This window comes from Microtus oregoni, unplaced genomic scaffold (assembly GCF_018167655.1).
Source record: "Microtus oregoni isolate MIOR12 unplaced genomic scaffold, Mior012 000033F_ref0000390, whole genome shotgun sequence".
In the NCBI taxonomy this organism is placed as follows: domain Eukaryota; kingdom Metazoa; phylum Chordata; class Mammalia; order Rodentia; family Cricetidae; genus Microtus; species Microtus oregoni.
In genome coordinates this window covers 10,849,546-10,865,491 of record NW_024543092.1, presented here as the reverse complement: position 1 = coordinate 10,865,491, position 15,946 = coordinate 10,849,546, and the positions used below count along the sequence as shown (strand labels likewise).

The 15,946-nt window shown below is 44.7% G+C and overlaps 1 protein-coding gene across 1 annotated transcript in view; it reads right to left on the bottom strand.

The window, feature by feature from the left end:
• The window catches only part of Mthfd1l (methylenetetrahydrofolate dehydrogenase (NADP+ dependent) 1 like), a 179,172-nt gene extending 177,231 nt beyond the window's left edge, over positions 1-1,941 (bottom strand). The window contains exon 1 of the mRNA XM_041680308.1: positions 1,347-1,941. Coding sequence (XP_041536242.1) covers positions 1,347-1,567 — 221 coding nt within the window. The 5' untranslated portion in view covers positions 1,568-1,941. The remainder of the gene's footprint in view (positions 1-1,346) is intronic.
• Between the last annotated feature and the right edge of the window lie 14,005 nt (positions 1,942-15,946).

The window sequence follows — 15,946 nt, the reverse complement described above, 5'->3', positions numbered from 1 at the left end:
TTTAATGTCGTGATGTATGTTCGGGTGCACATGTGTTGGTGTGTGGACACACCACACGTCAACTTCGGGTATTGCCTCTCAACATTTGTCCACTTTGGTTGTGGAAACAGGACCTGTCATTGGTCTGGAGCTATTGGACTCTGTGGGGAGCAGGCCAGTGAGCTCCAGGGATCTGCCTGTCTCCACCTTCCCAGGATGGTGGTGGGGGGAGGGGTCACGGGAACGGGAGGGGACACAGGCAAGAGTATGCTACCACACCCAATCCCAGCCAGTGCTTAGCTAATGAGTGATCTCCCTAGCTTGAACTCACATTTTTAAACAACGTAGAAACATAAAACTAAGGATATTTCATAGCATGGAAAAATACAGGAAAATTCAAACTTCAGAGTTCATAAAAGGTTGAATTTTATCAAAAAAAAAGTGAGAATTTGTTTTTCCTTGACACAAACGTACCTATGTGATATTTTAAATTTTGCTTCTTAGTCCACTAAATCTTAAGTATTTACTCTCATGCCCATTACACAAAGTTTGCAGGTCATAATTTATTTGTTGCGGGCTATGTGCGACAGTCCCCAGGTCTTATATTTTTGCTCATTTAAAAACTGTTTCCACAGTTCCATTTGGGAGCTAGATCGGTAAGCGCTTTCCCGCCACCTGCAGGTAGGTCCTGGGCGTGTCCCCGTGCACTGCAGTGGCCCTGCAAACCCACTTCTCTGGCTAGGGCCTGCTTCCCGGTCTCTCCCACAGGGGGACAGAAGGCTGAGGAACCGGGCGGGATGTGGGGACAGGACACAGCCTCGGGTCTGCACAGATCGCCACTAGACAAGAAATGAACTTTCCAGACACAACCGCGCTGGACCCTGCCTGCTCTCCGAGCGGCGATATTCGGGACTTTTGCGCCACGACTTCCAGGGCTTCCGCAGCGGGTTTCGCCGGAGCCTCCTGGGGCAGGGACAGCAGTGGCGGAGTGGCAGAGCCATCCTCCTCGCAGTTCTCCCGCCCTGGGCCGCACCGCCCCTTTTCTGTCGGCGCCACGCCCGGCGTGGTTGCATCAGAGCCGGAGGCGGGTGACGCACGTGGAGCGGGGCGTGCGGTCCGTGAGGCGCGCGCGGCGGCTAGGGGATGCCCTCTCCCACAGGGTCCCATACCCCGAGCCCCCCCCCCCCCCCACACACACACACGTCCTCACTGCCAATAGCCAGGAGCCCTTGCAAGTTGGCACCAAGCATTCTCTGCCTTCCGCCCTACGGAAACGGTCCCTCGAGTCTCCCGGCTACCGAGAGCTCTGCTGTCCCATCCTTAGGTCCCTAGTTGGGGACCTGCGTGCAGGCAAGCCAGACACTCACCTGACGATGGAGATCGTCCCAGAGGCCTCCGTACTGCCTGTTCCAGGGATGCTGAAGGCCTGGCCATCTTGCAGCCCCCGCCCGCGCACCCCCTCGGGGTCACCACCTCCGCTGCTGCTGCTGCTGCTGGAGCTACACAGCTCACGGAGGCGACACGCTGGGCCCCGGGGCAGCTGCTGCTGGCCGAGCTGGCGCAGCAGGAGGGGCAGGCGGGCGCTCATGTTGCTGCGGAACACGGGGCGACTGATTCTCCGGTGGTGCCGAGATGCTGCAGCAAGTTCCTCCCTGGGTTGGCGAGGCTGGCGCCAGAGAGAGCCAAGCTACACAGTAACGGGCCAGCAGCAGGAAAAGACTAGGCTCTTCCTCGTGGGAGGAACAGAGGCCCCTAGGGGGCACTGTACCTAGTGGCGGTGACGTTCTGAGGGCGGGGGCCAGCGGACGCGAGGCTGCTGGTTGGAGTTGCCTGAAAGTCAAGAGAGTAGGTGGGGCTTCGCGGTGGTGCTGAGCCCTTTCCCTGAGGTTGTAAGACCCACCCTTCTGCCTCAAAACTTGGTGCCACCCTTGATGTTTAGCATGCAGCTCACTGTACTTAGGAGGTAGTGGTTCTAAGTCCAGTTTAGACCAGAAGGGAGGGTTTATTACGTCGGAAGTGGGAAGAGGCCTAAGGGTAAATGAGTCAGTACTTGGAGTTTGCATCGCTGACTTTGTAGCCTTATGCAAGTAAGTTAACGTCATTGGTTTAGGACTGAGAGTTTTACAAGGTTTGTAATTTCCGAGGCCAGAGGGAATAAGGTTGCAACTGTGTAGCCCCCAAGTAAGGTGGGGTAAAAATTCGTCCAAGGTAGGCATTTTTGGGGTGCTCACACTGCCCCGTGTGCTTCTAGATAGACCGTTTAACCCCAACCGGTGTAAGGAATTGCATGGCATGCGCTTGATTTCCAACCAGGAGAATCTGGGGATGCAGAGAAGTTCTTGGCAGATCTGTCAGTTTGCCCAACTCCAAGGATGATCCTCCTTCTTTTCCTGTCTAAACATTTTACTCATGTGTATGGATGTGCTTGCCAAGGCCCCCAAGTGGAGGTCGGACGACTTCAACTTTTACAGAGTGGGATGGAGTTGAGGAGGGGGCAGGAGTTCTGGGACTAGAACTCAATTTCGCAAGTTTGGCAGCAAGTGCCTTTACTTGGTGAGCCATCTCCTGACACAGGGGTCATGTTTTTGAATTGCATGGCCAAGCAGGCTCCAAACAGGATGTTATGTAACACCATGTACCTGAAAGCTCTACCTAGGAAAGGCCGTCACAATAAGAAAAAAAAAAAAGTGCACCTGATTGGAACTGGGAACCATAAAAACTTGTTAGGAAAAATCCCTATAATGGAAGTGAGTCAGACCGGAAGTCCTTTTGAAGACAGTATTTGGGGGGCTGTCTTCACTCTTCATCATTGATGTGGGTTGGATATGTACCCCCCCCCCAAAGCCCATATGTTAAGGATCTGGTCACCAGCCTGTGATGTCATTGGAAGATAGAGGGCTACTTTAAGAGTTGAGGCTTCGATGTAGGAATTTAGGTCATTAGAGATGTGCCCATGGAAGGGATATTGGGACCTCTCTCCCTTCTCTCCTTCCAGCTACCATCAGGCAAACAGCTTTGTTCCGCATACACACCCCTCCTGGGTGGTCTTGCCACGGACCCCAAAACTATAGGCCAGTCATTTGTCTCAAGCCATGAGCTCATAATAAACCCCCCCCCCCAAAAGCTGCCTATCTCAGGAATCCGTTATAGTAATGGAAAACACCCTTGACAGAGCTCACGGTGATCCAGTCTGGTAGAGTGCTGTGCTCCACCCTAAATTCAGCGACATACTAAGGTATAATCTATCCTCTCACCTGCAGGCCAATTGTCTTAAACAATTAATTTACATTTTCTAGTCATAAAATTTTAAGGGGACTGTTTTGTTTGTTCTTGCATTGGACATTAAGGTCATTTGTTTGAATCCCTGAATTATGGGTTACCATGAATTCATATCAGCTCTCCGCTCTTCCTTGACTAAAAGAAAAAAAAAGTGGATGAAAACCAAAACACTGTCTGAGAAATGCCTTATATGATGTCATATTTCACACTGTTTGACACCAAACTAAGGGCTAGTCCATTGTGACTTACTTGCAATCTTAAAGGGCAATTAAGAAAAAAAAATAACTTGAAAGTTCAGTATAACAAATGTCTGTGCTGCTGGGACAATTGAGATGGTTTACTCAAATGCTCAGAATACTGATGTGGATAAGCCCAGAGTCTGTGCCCAGCCTGAACCTGAAGACAGCACAGCCTAGCCCAAGCCAGGGTGCTTACCTGTGAGGAGCATTTGGAGTCTTACATAGTGTTATTCAATATGAGAGTCCCTCTCAAAAACTCAGACAGTGAAGGCTTGCTGTAGAAGGGAGCTGAGGGCTACATTCCTGCCACCCAGCTTCCGGCTGCCTGGCTAGCTTATGCCCCAAAGGAACTGCAGCTCCTTCAACAGAATGGCACCCACGTGGATAACTTAATCCACAGAAAGGCTGAGAAAGCTTGGGAAAGAATAGAGGAAAGCATGTTTTCTTGGTAGCAGCAATTTCTCGGGTCTGCTCTGCTTGCTAGAGGCAAACAAGTGCTCTCATCTAAGAGAGGCTTCCTGACTCAGCTTTAGCTGCAAAACCCTGCAACTCTTAAGAGGTTCTGTCACGAAACACTTAAATGGTGTTGATAAAAGCCGACTGAATGCTTGTTTGCTTTCAGCAGTAGCAGGAAAAAAGCTGAGTTGTTTTAAAATGCCAGCTTTCTGGGCCATCCTGCCAGGGCAAACTCTGACTCTTTGAGGCAGGAGGTCAGCTACAGAGAGAGCATTTGAGTGTTGTAGCTTGCTTGCTGGCAGGGACCTTGAAACGCCATAGAGTTGTGGCAATAAAAATGGCTACAGTCAGTACGCCATGATGCTGGAAAGCTAAGGAATAAGCTGGATCTAGCTGGCAAAGCCACGGCTTTAGTCCTACCAATATTGCTTGGTAAATTAAAGACTCATGTGGTCAAAAAAGAAACATATACAGTAAAAGAAAGATTCAAAGTCGAAGAAAACCTTTAAATGATTTACAGTGTGTTAAAAAATATATGCAGGCTAAAAGTTAAAGTTCTTAAAGTAAAAAACAAAAAAAAATAGGAAGAAAGAGAGTAGTTGATTGTGGTAATACACACCTTTAATCCCAACACTTGGGAGGCAGAGGTAGATTGACCTCTGTGACTTCAAGGTGTGGTAGGACACACCTTTAATCCCAATGCCTGGGAGGCAGAGACAGAAGGATCTCTGAGAGTTCAAGGACAGCCTGGTCTACAGAGTTATTCCAGGTCAAAGATATACAGAGAACCTGTCACAAAAAGCAAAAAGTTAAAAGTAAAAATAAATGAAATAGAGGTTAAAACAAAGCTGCACAAAGATGGAAAATACACAGAGAATTTTGATACTGTATGCTATTATGCTCTCTTTGAATTGTTTTAATGGTGAGGAAGTAGCAACATCTGCTAAAAGATATTTGTTTATAAATGCTGCTGAACTAATCCAACATGATATTTTGAAAATACCTTGACTTTAAAATTTGGATCTACGGACATGATGCTTTGGAAAGGAGTTTCTTCTTTTGTTTTCACAGAGGATGAGTCCTGTGGATTGCTTCTATCCCAATATGGTATGATGGACCACACCCTCCTGAAGGGTTGCTGTGAACACCTTCAAAAAATTACTTCACTCGACTGCTAACTGAGATGAATCTAGCACACAGGTTATACCATGAAAGACCTAAATAACAGTGCCCCCATGCAGCAGGAAGCAGTTTGAAGAGAAATAACTACGTCCATATTCCCAAATATTGTTTATAAATGTTCTTTTACATTTAAAGTGGGATATGATAGAGATATGAATAATTTGCATTGGTATGGATTTGACTTTATTGATATGAATTTAAGGTCAATCTTGTTATATGTATATGTATTTCTGACCTTGACTAAGGTATTGTGATTGTGTAGTTCATGTAAAAATGTAATGTATATAGGTTGTTAATGGATAGTCATCTATAATAGTCAAGCTTGTAGTCATGTTAGTTAGATTTTCTAGATATATAGAGATATGTTTCAGTTAAATAGACATTTTTCATATCTTTCAAAGACTACAGAATATGGCATTTTTAAATGTTTTAATAACTTAGGGCTTTTCATGACAATGAGACACATCTGCTCCTGACAGCACCAATCTACTTCAAGAGGAAGATGGGCAACGAAGAGGATCCTTATGGAGTTGGTTAGCCTTTTGGGCAAGAAAACTGCTCTTGCTTGGACTGTTGCATCAACTGGACACAAAGAACCCACAGAGAGAGGACTGCTGAACTTGCCTAAAGGTGAGATGGTCTTTCGGGGTTCCTGACTTATGAAAGAGTCTGCAAGACATTCTGCAGGACACAGCAGATAGTTACTGAATTGCCTTTGAAATTTCCTGCTTCATGGAAATGTCTCTGGATACTATGGGCCTGTAGGCTGAAGATGGATACCCCAACGGTACAGAGGAACTTTGGATGACTGTCCAGGCAGTGAGATGTCTCTGTGATTTCTAGAGTTTTGTAAGTTGCTTCCTTTTCATTTACTTAAGTAATATTATATCCTTCTGGTGTCTTTGATGGAGTTGAAGAATAGATAGATAGTTATAGTTGTTTTCCTTTGTTATGATAAAAGATAAAATAGATATAAATATTGTAACTGTAATTCTTACTTGATAACTGTTTTGTTATATGTAATTTTGCTATGTTAAAGTGAAAGCCTTTCCTTTTTGTTTAAACAGAAAAAGGGGAAATGATGTGGGAAAGTCATTGGTTAATTAATAAAGAAACTGCACTCTACAAGAGCTAGGTCCAGGACAGGAACCAAAAAAAAAAAAAAAAAGCTACAGAGAAACCCTGTCTCGAAAATCAAGAAAGGGGGGGGGGGGATGATGTGGGAGTGTCATATAGCAATCTGTTGATTTCATTGGTTAATTAATAAAGAAACTGCTTGGCCTGGTAGGTTAGAAAATTAGGTAGGTGGAGTAAACAGAACAGAATGCTGGGAGGAAGAGGAAGTGAGCAGACGCCAGATGCCATGCCTCTGCTCTCCAGGGCAGATGTGATGAAGCCAGCCGCCAGGTCAGACATACTGAATCCCGGTAAGACTGATGCTACACACATTAAGAGAAATGGGTTAACTTAGATGTGAGAATTAGCCAGTAAGAGGCTAGAGCTAATGGGCCAAGCAGTGTTTAAAAGAATACAGTTTTGTGTGTTGTTATTTCGGGTAAAGCTAGCAGGTGGCTGGGAGCCAGGCTTCAAGAATGCAGCCCGTAGCTCCTTCAACAGCTTGCTTCCCAGCCGGTGGCATAGTTGAGAGATGATTGAATCATGAATTCATCAATAGGTTAGTTCATCAGTGAGTTTATAGCTGAATGGACTGTTGAGAGGTAGGGCTTACCTGGAGGAAATAGGTAACTAAGGTATAATCTTGAAGAATGCGTCTTGTTCTTAGATCTTTCGGATCCCTCTCCTCTCTGCTGCTCCCCTCTCCTCCTCCCTCCTCTCTCCCTTCCCTTCCCCTCCTCTCCCCTTGCTGCCATGAGGTGAGCAGCCTTGTTAGCCACATGCTCCCACTTCCAAGGCCACAGAGCCAGCCACCCATGGACATAGCTTTGAGCCAAAATGTAACATTCTTCTTTTTAAGTTGTTTCTGTTGGGTATTTTGTCCCAGTGTCTGAAGGCTAACTACCATACCCAGGCATCAGACACTTACACTGTAACAGAATAGTTGCAAGATACCTGATTACGCTGTGTAAGGATATGTCTCTCTGACTGGTTTAATAAAAAGCTGAATGGCCAATAGCTAAGCACGATTTCCAGGTGCAGAGGACACTGAGAAGAAGAAGTGCAGAGCCATCATCTGGATGCAGAGGAAGCATGAGGTAACAAGCCATGACCCACGTTGCAGTGAGTAATGAGTAGAAATGGACTAATTGAAGTTATAGGGCTAATTAGAAACAAGCGAAAGCTATCACCTGAGCTTTCATAATTAATAAGAAGTCTCCATGTGGTTATTTGGGAGCTTATTGGTGGGGCAGAAAAATCCACCCACAGAAAATAGAAATTGAGAGACAAAATTTCCAGGTTTGGCTTATAGACGAGCAGTTGTGACCACACATCAAGAGAGCTGTCTAAGTTTAATTGCCTGAAAAGGAAACACTGCTTAAGAAGAGTCAGTTACAGGAGGAAGAAAGGTATCTATTATATAAGGTCTTTAAAGCATGTGTTTTCTAATGTTCTTTCCTAGTGGACCTGAGTGATTCAGTGTGGGTGGATACAAGTTCAACAATATACCTGAGTTTAAAACACTATTTTATGGCCATGCAGAGCCCAAAGGTTAAAAGCACTGGCCGCTCTTACAGAGGACCAGGGTTCATTTTCAGCACCCACATGGTAGATTCCAGGGGGTCCGTCACTGTCTCCTGGCTTTTGTGGGCTTTGCAGGCATTTACAAACATGCATAAAAAATAAAAAAATGTACAAATCTATAGAGTTCATTTATTCCATTCTAGGAGCTATACTATACCATGTGGGAAGGAATCCCCTGTGAACAAGACAGTTCCAAACCCAGGTCTCATTGGGTTTACTGTGTAGAATGCTGTGGGTCACATGCTACTTAAAGGGGAGTTGTGAGCATAATGGCTCTGGGTCTCATAAAAGTGCCAAGGTGTGGCACCACCTTAAACCCAGAGGGCCATCAAAAAGCTTCCTGGAAGAAGTGGCACTTGGCAATTGAAGGCAAGCCTCAAGGATGGCTTAGGAGCTACACAAAGGCAGGAGTGGATGTTGGGTAGTGAACAGAAGGGGTAGAAAGGACCACGTGAACAGAGGCATGGAGTTCAGAAAGCATAATGAGCTTGAGTTACCTAAGAGGCTGGAGTAGGGGAGGAAAATGAGGAGCATGGGCAAGCCACGCTGAAGAACCAACTGCCATGCCATAGCCGGTCTCTAATCTCGTGAAAGACCATCGCCCCAGAGCTATGGTTAAGATGATAACCTATGTGTTATTTGTATCTTGTCATAATTTTTAAAACATAAGAAGATAAAGGATAAAAGAAAGAGATGATCAAAAAATTGCTAGAGGCGGCTTCTATGTTCTTTGCAGCAAAGGACAGTAGTTCTGTGCAGAGGCCAAAACAAAGGAGACAGGGATCACCAGAGTGATCAAATCAAGAGCCCGAGAGGCCAGTATCCATCAAAATACAGAGGCTACTTGGGATGATGGTAGGATATAGTGGTGGTAAGTGCATGGTGTGATGGAGATTGCAATCCATGGGCTAACCCTCTCCCTGGATGAGGAGGAATAGCGAGCGTGGCGGTGGGAACAGCACTCTGTCAACACAAAGATCTTCAGTCCAGAAAGTGTGAGCCTCCATACAGCACTTTTACCTGCATGTACATCTGCATTAGATGTATGCAGTGCCTATGGAAGCCAGAGGAGAGTGTTGGACACCCTGGAACTGTCTTTACAGAAAGGTTGTGAGCTGCCATGTGGGTTCTGGGTATTGAATCCAGGTTATCTGGAAGAGCTGCCAGTGCTCTTAACCTCTGAGCCATCTCTTCAGCCAAATGCATTCATCTGTTAGGGCAGGTTTGATAGTTGTCCCTTTAAGACTGGGGATTTCTAAATGCAGTATTTCTTATCTCTGGAATGAACTTAAAGCATATGTGGTACCTTCTTCCCTCCTGGAATGTGGTGAGCCAGGGGGAGCAAGGGCCCCTGCAAATATGAAGCCCACTCTGCCTGCAGGGATATAATAATGCCTTTTCCCCTGACCTGGGGAGCCAAGGCGGGCTAACTTACTAGCCTGTAAACAGGTAAACTCCCCTCATGGTTCTCAGCAATGAGTTCGGTGTTGAGGACCAAGCACATGGGGACAATAGGCAGAGTGGGGGAATCCTGAAGAAGAGAGACCATGGAGAGTTGGGTGGAGGACACCATTCTACTTGTGTGTAGACATAGTATGCTGGCTACGATGGGGAGAAGGGATAGGAATATGAGGAGAATGAGGGAGGCCAGATGACCAGTAAGGAATCCATGAGATTCCTGGAGAAAGATTGCATCTGGAGAAGATGCTTTGGAGGAATGCACAAGGGGTCAGAGGAAATGACATCCGTTTTAGACAATTCAGGTGGCGATACCCCAGAGGAAAGCCTCCTGTCCCTCACAAAGGGAGTCAGAGCTAGAGGGTACTTTAGGGAACAGGATATGAACAGTAGTTTAGGCCTGGTGCGAATTCCTAACAGTCAAGGCGACTCTTTGATCTCATACACCGGCAGCCTAGGGAGGCTTGCAGAGGCCTGGAAGGTAGAAGTTGTTAGTGAGCTGGCTCAGATGGTAAGTCCCTCAAAGAGGCATCGTGTTCTTCATGCTTTCTGTAATGGGCATTCACTTTCTGCCAAGAGAAGATTCTTTATTGTTTATCTAGAACATCTGCGTTCTAGCTGCCAACCAAGCCCATAAAGGGGAACAAAGAAGCCATCTCCCCCAGAGGTCAAAGCAAGTCACCATCACTAATGTTGATTTTGCACCTTTTCTATCTTCTCCTCATAGCACTGCCTCACCAGAATCCAGGACCAAATAAGCTAGCCCAGCCCCCACTCCTTCCTCTTTTCTGTCTTCTATATAAGTTAGAAATTTGGGTTTTTATTTTCAAATTTTTTCTCTCATTGCACAACTTATATTCAACCTCTAAACTCACAGACTTCAGCTTAACTTGTTTATGGAAGAAGGAATTTGCTTACACCACGGTCTTGTTTTGGGGTTCAGTGAGAGCCCTGTGGACAGCTGTACATTGCTATGCAAACAGGGCATTTGGGGGTTGTGTTTGCCCACACAGCAGAAGTTCTGATCACTATCGAAGTCCTGTTCTTTTATGCTCTACTAAAACCACAGGGCTTTAGAATTAGTGAGTCTGCCTGCCCCTTGTCTTTCCAAATTGCTCGCTATATGTGAACAAAGCCACTGTCTGAGAAATAAGGCCCTTTCTAGTCTATAAAGGGGACTTTGCCTGTGGCATGCACCATATTGTAAAGTAGGCAAGGCATGTCTTTTGAAACCCAGCCTCCTGTGATTGTTCCCTACACTCCACCTGACTTCTCTTCCCGTATCTATGTGCTCAGTTACTGATTGCTTTCTTCACATCCCTAGTAGCAATCAATGACCACGAAAGGCTTTTGTCCAAATGAAACTCCCAGGATGATATGAGATACCACCCTGATACATTGATACTTAGGTACCACCCTGATACATTGATGCATAGGTACCACCCTGATACATTGATGCTTAGGTACCGCCCTGATACATTGATGCTTAGATACCACCCTGATACATTGGTGCTTAGGTACCACCCTGATGCATTGGTGCTTAGGTACCACCCTGATGCATTGGTGCTTAGGTACCACCCTGATGCATTGGTGCTTAGGTACCACCCTGATGCATTGGTGCTTAGGTACCACCCTGATATATTGATGCTTAGCTGAAAGCATCTGGAAATCTTCAAAATAAGACATCTCCAGAATCCAAGAGATAGGAAAGGGCTAGGACTCATGAAATGCCACTTTCTCAATGACTGTGTTACTGACGGTGCTATGAATTTATTTGCTCTACTATGTGTATGAGTGTTTTGCAAGCATGTACGTATGAACACCACATGTGGTGACCATGAAGTTACAGATAGCTCTGAACTGTCATGTGGGTGCTGGGATTCAAACCCAGGTCCTCTGCACTGTCAGCCAATGGTCTTCACCGAGTCATCACTCTGGTCCTGCTATGAGTTTCTAAAAGCTAACTACTTGTTACTCAGACTTGTCTCCACATGCCCCTGGTTTGACTGTTCTCTCTTGCTTTGGGCTTCAGTAAGTTTTGGACTCTGTTTAGTCAATCATTAAACACGAGTTGGTCAAGTACAAATTGGCCCGTACTGTGCAGAGTCTACACAAGGCATGGTATGAGATCAAATTAGACAAGAGGTACATGTGCTACCTACCATTTAGAATGTTTGTCTAAAAGGGAACGTTGATCTCCTGCAAAAGAGCTTTCAAATGCATTGTAAACACCCTAAACTAATTTAGTGACATGGAATGGTGGAAAAAGTAAAGAGTACACCATTCCAGAATATGCTTATTTGGCGAGTTGCTTATTTTAAGGCACAATCAGCTGAAAATTTCCTGACAAAAGGTCGTATGGATTCTCCTGGAGAATCGCCTTGATATCAAAGACTGGTCACTGGGGCTGCACTGAATCTGTATAAAGCTCTGAAGTAGCCCTCATTTCCCTCCAGCATCTATGTCTGCAGCCCCATCTTTGACTTTGTAGCTGTTAATAATATCTCTCAAATTTACTACCCTGGCCCAAATATCCTTTGTCCTTGCATTCTTTCACTGAGTTATTAATATCTAAAACTTCCATGCTTTGACCATTTCTTTGGTTTTTATTCTTCTGCAAATATCCCCATGTGTTGTTGGAGGCCACGTTTTCATTCCCAGCAGCTCGGACCCGAGACAATTACACAGAAGCTGTATTATTTAAATCACTGCTTGGCCAACCACTTAAGCATACTGCTAGCTAGTTCTTATATCTTTGTTTAACTCATTTCTATTATTTTATATTTTACCACGAGGTTCATGACTACCAGCAAGGTTCCACCTCACAGCTCCATGGCGTTTCTTTGACTCTGCCTTCTTTCTCCCAGCATTCAGTTTAGTTTTTCTGCCTAGCTCGCTTCTGCCCTGCTATGTATGCCACTGGCCGAAACAGATTTATTCATTAACTAATAAAAGCAACATTTAGAGAGAAGGACTTTTCCCATCCCACCCATATCTATATAAAACTAATAAAACTGTAATATTTTTCTCATGTTAATTGGCTATGTATTAATTGTGTCCCTAGATCCAACCAGAGTGTCCAGGTAAGGACTAAGAGGGAAGATAGAAGAATCTCTTCTCTACATTGTGCAGTGAGGTTTTGCATTTATCTAACTTTTTTTTTGTTTTTTGTTTTTTTTTTTGAGACAGGGTTTCTCTGTGTATCTTTGGCTGTCCTGGAACTCACTCTTTAGACCAGGCTGACCTCAAACTCACAGAGATCTGCCTCCTGAGTGCTGGAATCAAAGGCATCTGCCACCATGCCCTGCTTACTTTATCTAGTTTTAAAATGCCAAAGTAACATTGGCGTTCCATGCTATACGCTAGTTATGGGGCTGGGGTGGGGGAGAAGAAAAATATGAGAATGTATTTATGTCTTGAAACTTTTTAAAGTAAAAATTAATATGTACAATAAATCTTCAGATCTTACGCACACAAGGTTTCTGATAAAGACATATTGATTGACACAAATGTTGCAAAAATGTAGTAACAGTTTCTTTTACTGAATTCTCATCCTGAGTGAAAGAATTGAGTGTAGCCTTACCTGGGTAGCTAGAGAAAGCCATAGCTCACACAGAAAACTAAGGGCTCATAAAGAACTATTAACACTTACTCTTCATAATAAGTCGTCTTCTTCTAATGTCAAAAGACAATTCACTGAGATTGAAATATTTCTCCTTTCTTCTGAAGATTTAGGCAGAGAACTTATTCACATTATGGATTTATTTATTTATTTATTTATTTATTTATGTCATTGGCTTGCCTAACACGTGACTTCCAGGAAGTCATCACAGTAGGGAAGACCCCAGGCCTCTTCAGAATGATGTTAGAGATGCCTCAGTTTAAAGAAAGATGCTCAACAGCTTTCTGGAATCAGGGAGCCTGTATTTTCAACTGAATTGGCTAGGGCTTGTTTATATTTGGAAATGGATTTTTTCACAAAGCTTTAGTAATTACCCATTTATAGATGCATGCTTTTGTCTCTATAATTTTAATCTATCCAAGAAAAATCGAAATGTAAAGTTGTATGAACTAAACTTGACTTTTTACCAAAAATTTAGATTAACTTTTCAATTTAATAATAAAAGATGTCTTGTTATTATATTTTTCAATGAAAAGGTTTTTAATCTAGTGACTGGCTTATTTTAGCTTCCTGTCAATAAAACAGAAACCATTTTGAACCCTAAGTTTATTATTTCAAAAGCAATCTAGACAACTGGTTTGTCATGAGCCAGTGAGACTTAGAATGTCCTCTGCCCTAGTTCCTCCATGACGAAGAAACACCATGACCAAAGAAGCTTAGGGAAGGAAAAGGTTTATCTCAGCTTACTTACTCTTCCAGCCCACAGTCTAGCATTGAGAGAAGTCAAGGCAGGAACTCAAGCTGGAAAGCTGGAGCAAAAACCATTAGAAATGGGGCTGGCTAGCTTGCTCGCTGGCTCACCAGTTCATGTTCAGCTGGCTCTCCTATGTAGTCCAGGATCACCTGCCTAGGGTGCTGCCCACAGTGGGAGGGACCCTCCAACATCAATTAATAATCAAGACAATCCCTTACAGACATGACCATGGGCCAATCATATCTAGGAATGTCCTTAAATGAGGCTTTTCTTGTAGCCGATGTCAAGTTGAGAAAGTTAACTAGGATTTAACTTACTTTGAATAATTTTCTCTGTGGCTCACAAGGCAAGACAAGAGTATTATAGCCAAATGATTTGGGGAAAAAAAATCATATGTTCTAGTGCAAATACAATTCAAACAAAATTTTACTTTGCACTTTACAAACTTTATTAAATAATGGACATTACTAACTTTAATTGTCTTATATACAGTATTTAAACCATGGTTTCCAAGATGCACTGCTTTCTCCACAAAGAAAAATAGGAGGTGAAACGTGAACATATATATATATATATATAAAATTGGAACCTTCAGCACAGGAACCAGGTAAGAACTTTTAAGTACATAAAACTTCCCCCCAAGTATATACATTGCCACCCCACCTGCAAAAGAACCATTTTAAACAAAAGCACTGAATTGATAACATTGAGGGAGCATCCGCGTGCGTACACACACACACACACACATACATACACGGCTCTCAAAGTCTGCAGCCTCTACACAGAGGTGATCAATAAAACTACAGATTTATCCTAGAACCCAAAGGACTGTATACATAGTCATTTTGTACAACACCCACCTTTGTAGGCTGACACCAAACTGTGCAACAAAACACTGGTGTGAAGAATTAATCATTTCTGAGATTCAGACAGAACAGTAACGTGGACTATATTGGAATGTGCGTCACATAGACAAAAAGAAAATAACAAAACAGTAAACTACATCTCTTGAAACATGGTCAGGTAATTTTAAAAAAACAAGCAAACCAAACAAATGAAACAAATGTGTTTGCACTTGTCTAGTAAATTCTAAGAACAGAGTTCTCGTCTTTTCTGCTATTGCTTTATCTGGAAAACTAACATCATGCTTAAATAAAAGCATTGGGGGGGGGGAAGGAATGTTTTCAGAACCATGTAAATCAGTGCTGGGGGTCAGTCAGGGCCTGAGAACTCGAGGCAAGGGCTCCACCACCAAGTGTCACCTTCAGCCCCAAATGTTGTCTCGGTCACTACAGGAAGAGTGAAGGGTTCGGAAGGACAGGAAACTCAAAGCAACAAGAACAACACAAACGCCGTAGGAACTTATTTGTAACATAAGGACGGTCACATTTTTATGTTGCACAGTTGAAACTGAAAGGGGCCTGGAGTTAACAAGAAGAAAAGGATCATGGGAAGCTGTGTGTGATTCATTATTATGGCTTACCATTATGATAGGTCAGACATCTTTCCCAACAATTCTTATCATATCTTTCTAAATGGAACTGACTGTTTAATTTGAACAAAGAGAAATAAGTTAAAATGGAAACTGAGAGGGTGAGGAAAGACTCCAGAATATTCCCCTGTGTAAAATGAGAACACGGACCAGGCCCGGCTGGACGCTGCGCCAGGCTCGCTGAATGGAGAAGAAGGGAGCTCGGCCCACGCCGGCCGGCCAGAGCGACGAGGCCCAGAGGGGCGGGGGCACTCAAGCCCACTGGCCCAGCTGCTCCTGGGGGGAGCTTTCCTGCCCCTCCCCTCCTCTGCTCCTTCCTGCATGGACTTCTGCCGTTCCTGCTCCTGCTCCAGAAGCCGCCGCCACCGCGCTTGCCTTGCCCCCTCTTTTTGGCCCCTCCCCATTTCCTAGGATCCGCATTTGGGTGGACTCTGCCCCAGGAGCTTGGCAGGGCGCAGGGCCTCTTCTGGCCTCTCTCCTCTCTCTCTCCATCCACTGTGCCCCTCGGGCCACACCGATGCACTCGGTGCCATGTGTCTGTGCCGCAAACGAGCACCTGCCCGCTCACTTCTGGACTTTGCTCTCCCTGGTTGTCGTGCCCTGTGCTCCTGGCCAGCCCTCAGCCCCACCGGGCCACCTCTCCTTGCCCCTCCCGTCACTTATACTCCAGCCCCTGGGCTGCGTACTCATCGCACCCTACGTATTTCATGTCCTTGCTCTTTGTGAGGGGCGGGCCCGGCTCAGTGACCTGTGCTGCTCTGTATGGTGCCGTGTGTAAGAATAAA